General features: G+C 40.4%; 1 protein-coding gene across 1 annotated transcript in view; it reads left to right on the top strand.

Annotated features, from left to right (window-relative positions):
- The first annotated feature begins 9417 nt into the window (after positions 1 to 9417).
- Positions 9418 to 10243, top strand: part of Slco4c1 (solute carrier organic anion transporter family member 4C1) — a 62276-nt gene continuing 61450 nt past the window's right edge. The window contains exons 1-3 of the mRNA XM_010608656.1: positions 9418 to 9430; positions 9843 to 9944; positions 10088 to 10237. Of these exons, the coding sequence (XP_010606958.1) occupies positions 9418 to 9430; positions 9843 to 9944; positions 10088 to 10237 (265 nt within the window). The remainder of the gene's footprint in view (positions 9431 to 9842; positions 9945 to 10087; positions 10238 to 10243) is intronic.

Below are 10243 nucleotides of genomic sequence, written 5' to 3' on the forward strand. Positions count from 1 at the left end.
GCACAGAGGCCTGGGTTCAATCCCAACTACTGAAACAAAATAAAAAACACGTGGCTTTTTATGTGAGATTCAAATTACATGAAACATCAGCCCTTATGGTTTAGATCTGAAATGTCCCCCAAGAGACTCAATGCTAACAGCTGGCACTTTGGGGCTGTTATTGTTTCATGGGGGCACCATAATCACTAGTGTACTTATCCACAGATGAAGCTGTTAGGAGGTAGGGCCTTGGAGGAAGGGGTGTGCTAGTGGGGCCTGACCTGCAAGGGCAGATCCTGTTCTCACTTCTCATTCTGCTTCCTCGCTGCTCCCGTGTGAGCAGCTTTGCTTGCACGTGGGAGGCCCTTCCACCATGCTGTTTCTGCATGTGAGCTGTCAGTCACAAGATGGGGCTTCTGAAACTATGAGCCCAAATGAGCCTCCTCCAGTGCATTGTGGGTATTATTTTGTCAATGATGAAAAGATTTGGTATTCTTATAAGTCTTTTTTTTTTTGGAGGGAGAGTACCTGGGATCGAACTCAGGACCTTGTGCTTAGGGGGCAGACGGTGGCACCACACAGCTAAATCCCACCCCTGCAATGAGGAAAGTAACTAAGGCGCCAACTTTATATTACTTTTGGTGTTCAATATATTGTTTTCAAAATGTGTGAAAGGGTTTACTGGTCTTTATTCCTGTAGGATCCAAAACAGGACAACTTTTGCATATTTACTATATATCAAAAGTAGGTATCATAACAAATAGATCTTTGTCTCTTTAAGTGTCCAGACAATAATTGCAAAAATATTTGGGGACTATTGAAATTTTTCATAGTAAACCAGTATTTTTCTTCTACTTACAAAGTCTTTGTGCTAATCTTAAAAACAATGAAGATTGTCTTATCTCTGTTTAGATGGTGCCCATACTAAATATTTTATTATAGTTATTGTTAGATTTCCCTCGCCTTAAGGTGGCCCTAACTAGTGATGTCACAAGCTCATTCAACCCCTAGCCACTGTATCACTCAATGCCACCCCAGCTCCTGTAAACCCCACCCCAGTCCTATAAAAGGAGCTCCCTGCTCGGCGATGTTGCTTTTTCCTCCTTCTTTTGGAGACAGCTGGGAAGATCTTCCCCATCATAAAGGCTTGTTATGTGTGGTTCTGGTCTGGTCCTGGTTTTTGGCTCTTTTTACCTAACATATCATTATATTAACCCTATAACTTTTTTTCAGGGTAAATGTTCATGTTCTTTCAAATGATTTTCAAGTGATGGATTTCAGTTCTTCATTCCATTTTAGTTATATTATCATTGGGCTTGCTGTCATTAGTCAATAATTCTCTTGATGCAAATGTTTAGAAGTGATTACAAACTTTAGGGTAATCTGAATAGCACACAGTAGACAGAAAAAGCTTAACCTGGATTGTGTACTTAAATTAATGTTATTTATATCCATTCGCATTTGACTCATTTTTTACCTTGCTGATGTTTGCTCAAATCTCAGTTATGTTACAGTTTTGATTCAAGCTGATTTTAAAAATTGGCAGCTGTTTGGTCCAGTCATGTAGATCACAATTTTAGCTTCTTTGGTTTTGATGCATTACACAAGGCAGAGTATTCCAGCAAGTGAACAAGTTGTGGTCCTTATTTATCTTAGTCACGTTCGCACTGCTGGAACAAAATACCTGGTGGAGAAGAAGTTTATTTGGCTCACAGTTTCCAGCGAGTTCAGTCCAAAGTCAGCTGGCCCAAGGCAGAAATGGCATGGTGGAAGGGCTTGGGTCATCCTAGCAAAGCCAGGAAGCACAGAAGAAAGGAGAGACAAGAATACACCCTTCCAGGTCACCCACCAGTGACCTGCCTCCAAGCAGGCCCCATGCCTAATAGCATGTTCAGCTACTGAGCTCATCACTGGGTAAACCTACTGTTACTTTTCTTGTTGCCAAGACAAAATACCAAACACTCCAAGTTAGAGGGCAAGGGGCTTATTTGGCTTACAGTTTGTAGAGATTTCAGTCCATAACCAGCTGACTCCAAGGTTGGGATGGCAAACAAGCACTGCAGAGGAGAAATAACATGGTGTGCAGCAGACAGCAAAGGTAGTAAAAGAGAGACCTTAGCAGCATCTCCCTACCCCTTTTATCTCTCCCTGATTATTTAGGGTGGGTAGCACTCACACCCTTAATCCCAGTACCAGTGATCCTAGCATTGCATCACGAAACAATTCTAGTTTCACACACTCTAGATGAAGCACATGACCACAAGAGGCTTTGGGTGGATATCAAGACCAAAACTGTAGCATTCCACCCCTGGCCTCACAAAGATTCGTGTATATTCCTTTATACAAAAGGCATGTAGTCCAGCTCTATGAGTTGCCAAAGTCCTAACAGTTTCAGCATTGCTGAAAGGTCCAAAGTGTCCTCTGAAATTTAAGGCAAACTCTTAGCTGCAAGCTCCTGCACAAATGAAAAGTTAAACATTTCCAACATTCTATGGCTCTAGATAGACATTACCATTCCAAAAGCCACAAACAGGAGGATTCCAAGGAATGGGGGCAAAGTAAGTCCAAAATCCAGCAGGCTGAACATTAAGTCCTGTAGTTCCAGTTGCAGCATCCAAGGCAGTCTGTGGCAAGTTGTGAACTCCAAAGGGCTTGGGTGGCTCCGCCCCTGTAGCACTTTTGTTGGTTGTTGTAGTTCCCATGGCTTCCTTCTCGGGCAGGCTTTGCTCCCTCCTTGCAGTTTTCTTTATAGGATACATGCTCCTGGCTTCTCCAAACTTCTGGTGTCTCCACTGAACCTTTGGCTTTGTACTCACAGCTTCACACTTCTCGGAGGCCCATTGTCTGGCCTCCAGGCCTGCTGAAATCTGGGTGGAAGCCTTCCTGATCTCACAAGTCTTGCATTCTGCATGGGCATAAAACCAGCACTGCATGGATGATGGCAAGGTCTGCTACCAGCTGGAGCAGTAGTAGCCAGTCTTCCCTCTCTGTTGGCTGTAGGGGTCTAATGCCTATGAACCAAATCCAGAGGAGCAATATTCCTACACTGCCATTTTGGAACAACTTCCGTAGGCCACGATTCTGGAATACATGGTACTCTGGGCTTTCTTCTCAAAGCAAAATCTTTCACCTTTACAACTCTGAAGCTGCAAAGGTTGGAGTCCTGCTTCCTGTGATGCCCTTCCACTATCTTTTCTAGTCTCCTGTTCCTTCTCAGCAGTCTAGATCTCCTCTGTTCTATCTTTGCAGTCCATAGCTTTGCTGGAGATTCTTTTCTGGCCAAACTCAAAACATTTTAGATCACTCTGCATTCTTTTAAATCATTCTAAATCACTGTAGATCAAGCCTATGACCATATTAGGCTTTGGGGGTACAACAAGAGTCAAACCGTAACATCTACTGATGAGTACAGTGTACTACCCAATCACCTTCCAATCATAGGAGACTTGGGGGAGGACATTTAGATCTAAACTGTAACACTGGCACATGGCACAAGAGGCATACCATGTTTCAATTCTAGGGAGAAGCATTCACTAAACACATCTTCACTCTCTCCCCAATTTGCTTGTTCTCAGAACAGAACTTGGAGATGAGAGAATCAGAAAATGGAAGAACTTATATCCTTAAATTCACTATTTGCAGGAGACATTTTCAGGGAAGTCTTCTGAAAAGGAAAATCTATACCGACCCATCCATGAGCTGGAGAGGAACAGTCATTTACTGCCTTAAATTGATGGGATTGATAGCCTATGCTAGGATGTGTTTCCAGCTTTTATTAAACTTCTCTATTTTGACATAAAGCTTTAGTTCAGTCACATTTACTCAACTCTCCGGTCATTTAGCCTACATTTAATTATCATACACACAAGCACACAATGCAATTTTTAGCAGATGCTGTGATGAAATTCAAGCAAGTTATGAGTGATTTTGGTCTGCAGTATAGATTATGATCGTATTCTACCTTTGATTTATTATTTAGCTGTCCAGCTTGGATATTTGTCACTTCCCATACACGACACTTCCCATTTCTCGTTCCCAGCTTTTGGCACTGTTGCTGGCTTACATATTATGTTTTCATATCTTTTGAAGCCCACAGTCCTCTAATTTTGTTAAAACTGACTTGTCTTAGGAAGGGATTTAAATAGTATGAAAAATCTTCTGTATTTATTCATGGGTCATAAATTCTCTCTTCTCATTTCTGGTGCTCTCTATTCTGTTCTGCAGATCAATGTTTCTGCCTAGCATCATTTTTCTTCTTCTTGAAAGACTTCTTTGAGCATTTCTTTGTGTAGGTCTTTGCTCTTGGTGATGAGCTTATTTTAGATTTTTCAAATGTCTGCAAACGTCATTTCACTTCCATTTGGCAGCTGTCTCCCTACTATTTTCAAGTGACTTTTCCCCTACACAAGAATACTTTCTTCACCTCCTTGGGCTGTCCACAATCTGCTGAATACTTGAGGGCTGCTCTGCACCTCCTCCTGTGCGTCTTCTCCTCACCACTACTCTGCTCAGCAAATTCTAGCTGTCGGTCTCCTTGGGCTTCAACTCTGTCTCCCTGCACCTGCGTCCTCCTTACTCACTTGAAAACTTCCTCAAGTGTGCAAAGTACTCTTCATCTCATTGCTTTAAGCTCTTAGAGATCTCACAGCTACTGTCTCTTTTTCCCTTTATACATTTTTTCCTCCTTTTGCCTCTTCCAGCTGAAGGTTAAATCTGGCCCTAATTATTGTTTCACTTTGGTCAGGGATTTTGCTCAGTGGTGCCACCACCTGCTTCGCAAGCACAAGGACCTGAGTTCGATTCCCAGTACCTCCCCACAAAAAAATGATTTCATTTTGGCTGGAAGAGGATGTCCCTGCATTGACTATATTATCAATGCCATTTCTTGTGTATTTTAAAGCATTTTAGTCTTTATTTTGCTACTGTCTCAGAAGATTTTATTTCCTATAATCCCTTGATTTAGGAAGTTTTCATATGTTCTCATAAATCAGAGATCCTCGTATCTCCCTCATCAAAGACCAGACAGTTGATTCTGTGTGCTCCCCTGTGGCGGTCCGGCCGTCACAACACGAACGTACCTGAGTTGGGGAGTGAGGATTGAGAAAGGACAGCACACTCAATAGTGTGGAGACAAGAGGTTCGATTTATTACACAGAAACAGCTCCTTTTAAAGGCAAGCCAACAGGAAACATCAAGCAATATTAGGGAGGAGATCAAAGGTCAAACTTAACAAAGTCCTTGAGCCGGGCGTGGTGGTGCATGCCCGTAATCCCATAAAACTAGTCTGGATTACAGTGAGCTCCAGGTCAACACCCGTAATCCCATAAACCCAGCCTGGATAATCCCATATGCCCAGCCTGGATTACACAGTGAGCTCAGCCTGGATTACACAGAGAGCTCCAGGTCAATCTCATCTGCATAGCTGAGACCCTCATCTCAGAAAAGCCAAATAGAGTCACAGATTGTGTCAATGCCTCAATGGTAGAAGTTACTTTTCCAATGTCAAATGCCAGCGGGCTCCCACACTCCCCGATGCACAGTGAAGTAATTTTGTTTTCATTCGTCTTTTGTGACATATGAAATCTTTATCTTTGTCCCTTGGGATCTTGCTCTGAGAACTTCCACAAGTAATTCTAAGTAGAAATGCGAGGTTTATAAAATTTTTATTTTAACCTATACCTTGAACTTTGTTCACTAAAGCTCTTACTTGCATTTGTAAGTGTTTTGGTAGCTAATTAGTAGCAGCCTGCTAGCTTCCTCAGCCGTACACTAAACTTCTTCTAACTGCTAATAAAGAGAGAAAAGATTATGATGAAAGAATGTATGAAAATTCCTCTCTCACTTCTCTTGTCTGTAATTGCAGCTTTTTTTGTTTTGTTTTTGAGTGAATTCAACCTTCTGGTGGATTTATTATTGAAATTCCTGGAGGTCACCTGTTGGAACAAATGATATCTCAATGTTCCTTTCTACAATTCCGCATAACTCTCATCCTCCTACTACTTCCCTTTTCTAAGAAACAGGTAAATTGTGGATGTGACAGAACTGTCAAGAGCTTTTATAGGATTGTTTTTCTATTCAGTGAGAATGTCATTTAATTCCAGGCAAGGTGGTACATGCCTGTAATTATAGCCATGTAGGAGGTCAGACAGGAGGATCACAAGTTCCAGGCCAACCTGGGCAACTTGGCTAGGCTGCCTCAAAATAAAATTTTAAAAGGGAGGAGGATTTGTCATACTCATAGAACATTTTCCCAGCATGCGTGAGGTCCTGTGTTTAAGGCCTCAAAAAATAAAATGGTGTCTTACCATTTAAAATTATTATGACATTATGATTACATATCTCCTAATAAATAATAGCATTTATAATATTTTTATGTAGTGTTAGGATTTTCAAAAGGAACTGATAAACATATGAGCCACTGCCAATATCTAGCTGTTGTGAATTGTGCTGCTATAATCATAGAAAGAAAACATGGTATTTATACACAATGTAGTACTACTCTGTTATAAAGGATAAACTTAAATCACTTGTAGAATGGATTCACCTTGAGACCATAATGTAAAATGAAATAAACCATGGAAACAAGATTAAATATGATATGGTTTCTCTTATACGAGAAACCCATTTAAGTGCAAAATAAAAGACATATAATAGGAAGTAGGGAGATAAATATTTTGCAAAAGGAAAGGGAACCACGAGATGGGGGAAGCAGGTACAGATGGGAAAGGAAAGCAATGAATAAACAATTCAGACGTGCTATATACATGGGCCAACTCCCTACCAGCCTTGTAATCATTATATACTGCAAACATGCACTAATAAAAAAATTGAAAAGAGGGGCTGAATTGTTAGAATGTATAGATATGCATATAAAAATCACATAAGGGGACTTATCAGGGTGGTTTGTAGGATCAGGATAATGTATAACAGCCATCTGCATGCTGGAGAGGCAGAGGACCCAGTCAGTAGCTGCTCAGCCCAAGAAGCTGGAAGCTGCAGAACAAGATGCACCAAGGATACAGCCCGGCCAGGCTGCTGGCTTGAGCTTGAGCTCCGTGGCTAGTGTGCATCCACTTTGAAAGGAGGAAGAGGCCAGAGACTGACATCCACAGGTCGGGACAGAAGCAAAAGGTCACCTGCTCAAACAGAATCAAGCTTGCCAGGGTGGCTGCCTTCCTCTTTCTTCCTCTTTTCCTTCCCTCCCTCCATGCTGCAAGTCCACTGGGCGGTGCCCCGCACACCCAGGGCAGGTCTTCCCTTCTCCATTCCTGGCCTACCATCATCCCTCTCTAAAACACCTCCACAGACACACCCAGAAGTTCGCTTTTCTGGTCTCCTAGGCGTCTCACAATCCAATTGAAGATGACAATCAAGATTAACTGACTGAAGACTTTTACAGGCATCAAAACTCAGATGTTGACTAAAAAGGAAAAGAAATTTGTTTTAGAAGCAATGTTCTTACCACTAATTTACCATAGGAAACTTTCTTCTACTTTAAACATCACTTGATATGTAAATCCAATAATGATTTCTTCACTCTTATGTTTTGATATTTCTAGGATAAATATGCTTTGTCATACTTAATAGAAAGCATTGAGTTCAAAGTAAAAAGTTTAAATTGACAAGATATAGTAATTTTTATACTAGTAAGATATTTTTCACTATCTCTAAGGCTAGTTTCTTGTGGAATTATTTTATTAAATGTTTAAATGTTTTCTAAAAAAATTTTTGATCAAACTATTTATTTATATATCTAATGACATAATTAGCATGACTAAAAAGGCTTAATTCCATTTCATCTCAATATACATATGAGCAATTGCTATTCAAAACAGTATTAAAATAATCTAGTTCAGCATTAAATTTTTTCTTAGATATTTTAAATCATACATTCTGGGAAACATTTAAATGGAAAAAATAAAAATGTAAAGAGGGTTACTTAGATTGTTCCTTTACTTTTATTCAGATAATATCTGCAGCATTATTAAATCTTTAACACTAGGGTTGTTAATTAACCTCAGTAATATTCACATTTGCTTGTATTTGTATTCAGGCAATGCCAGAATCCTTCTAATTTTAATATTCTATGAGTTTTATACTGTTACAATGTTAAAGGATTCACATACAGTGTGTAACTGGAAGAGAATGACAAAGTACTCAAGATAAACATATCAGTACATTCTCAACCAGTAGACTTACCTACAAGGAAGGCCAACATGGAATCATAACACTGCGCTTAGCATGGAGTTAAGAGTACCGGGGTTAGTGGGATAATTTTGATAGCTTCTGTCAAACTATTTTGTCTTGGTTTCTCCAGCTCCTGGTAGGGAAGATCTGTTACATCTACAGGCAGGGACATCTGTTCCTGTGTACATTGACGGAGGTTTCGTATGAAATTTGGATGTTTCCTCCTCCATTCTTTACCCTTAAAAACATACCAGTGAAATCCACTAAAAGAATAGCAGTTTATCAGTTATCTTCTGAAGTTTAACATGGTGCGTTTTAACAATGTGCATTACAGACAGGTTTTCCATAGACTGGTTGCATAGTTTAAAACATGATGATTTTCCACAAAATTATTGGAGACTAAATAGATCAAGTTTTTCTTTTTCTCTTCTGTGTTGCTAACTTGAGTCTCTTTCCTTCCATGATCATTGCGACATAAAAATGTAACAGGAAAGCACTGTTGGTAACACGTTCAGTAAGAGCAAGTGGTATTGAAGATGAAGCAAGAGCACTCTTGCTGGTCTTTCAAAAAAAAATTTCCACCCTCTAATACTGTTAGAATCAAGATTTCTCCTTGATTTAAGTGCATTATGCTAATCTGGCTTCAATAGCATATTCAGAATGTGTTGATTCAGAGCTGAAAACAGTCATAAGCCGTGATTGTCTGTTACTGTATCTTATAGGTGCAAACTTTCCTGGCTAGGTAAATTACTTCATATTGCAGAGTTCAAATGGTGATACCTGTTTATACCCTTTTACTTAGAGTCCATTTCTGTCTAAAGAAAGCATGGAGGGATTACACACTATGCTTAGTTTGTATCCCTTCACAACCTGAAGTATCGAGAACAGCAAGTAAGGTTTAAAATCCATAAATTCAGGGAAACATGAGTTTTGATCTCTCAGAATGACAGAATAATTCTACTCCAAAAGAGCTCGCCTAAAGACAGAAAATGCGAAGTCCAAACTGGGAGAACTGAATTGAAACCCTTAACAAGTGGCAGGCTACTTACTAGCTACATGACTTTCGAAGAGCTGCTGGTCTTTCCTAGAATACAGTTTCCTCAGTGTTTAAAATGTAGATAACACTAATTATGCTCATGTAAGAACTAGTAATGGGATATAGAGAGAACATCTGAGATATTAGTTCCTGTTTCTACTGGCCATTCTTGGCTAGGCTAGACCTGCTTTTAACCTGTGAGGGAACAGGAAACGATGTCTATTAAAGGTAAGATATCTATCTATCTATCTATCTATCTATCATCTATCTCTATCTAATCACAATCTCTCAACCCAATAAATACAGCACACATAACTGAAGAGAGGTTTCACAAGATAATATTCATTTATATTACGTCCCAGGCATTGTGTATTACTGTTTACTCCCTGTCTCATCGAAACTTGAGCACCGTAAGGGCAGTAGGTCTATAATGATGTTAGTGCCCAGAGAATAAATTTCCTGATGATACTTGAGAGGATGAATGAGTTGTAAGTACTATCACACACAATAGGCTTAAGATATTGCTTATTTATCCCACAAGTCGAAATTACTTTCATAATTATTATCACCGTTGACCTTAGATATGCAATATGCATTCAAAGAACGTCATGTTCTTAAATTTTCATATCTGTTCCTTCAGTTTTGGGGAAAGAAAAGCAAAAGCAACGGTCGAGTTTTGCTGTTAATGTTGTGGTGACCGGGGCCTGGGGGACTGGATTTCCAGTTCTAGGGAAGATGACAGGTAAATCTTATCACGATGTTCATGAAACCCAAAATATTAGAGCCATGGCTGGGTGATTCTCGGGAGTCCAGGAGTCTTGTTCCGGGAGGAAGAAAACCGCAGCGTTTTTCTTGAAAGGTCTCCTGATGGAACCGTGTTTACAGCTTCCCTGTCAGAAGCCAGGGGAACTTTTGCCCACAGACTCCACAGACTCGCACAGTCTGTCTGCTCCGGGTCTCGGGGCTCGCGGAAAGGGCGCGGCGGGCTGGCATCCGCTGTGGCGCAGTTCTCGCCTCTCACCGGGCTGCGGCCGGGTCGCT

Source organism: Fukomys damarensis, unplaced genomic scaffold (genome assembly GCF_012274545.1).
Source record: "Fukomys damarensis isolate Sample0158 unplaced genomic scaffold, DMR_v1.0_HiC HiC_scaffold_3, whole genome shotgun sequence".
Lineage (NCBI taxonomy): Eukaryota > Metazoa > Chordata > Mammalia > Rodentia > Bathyergidae > Fukomys > Fukomys damarensis.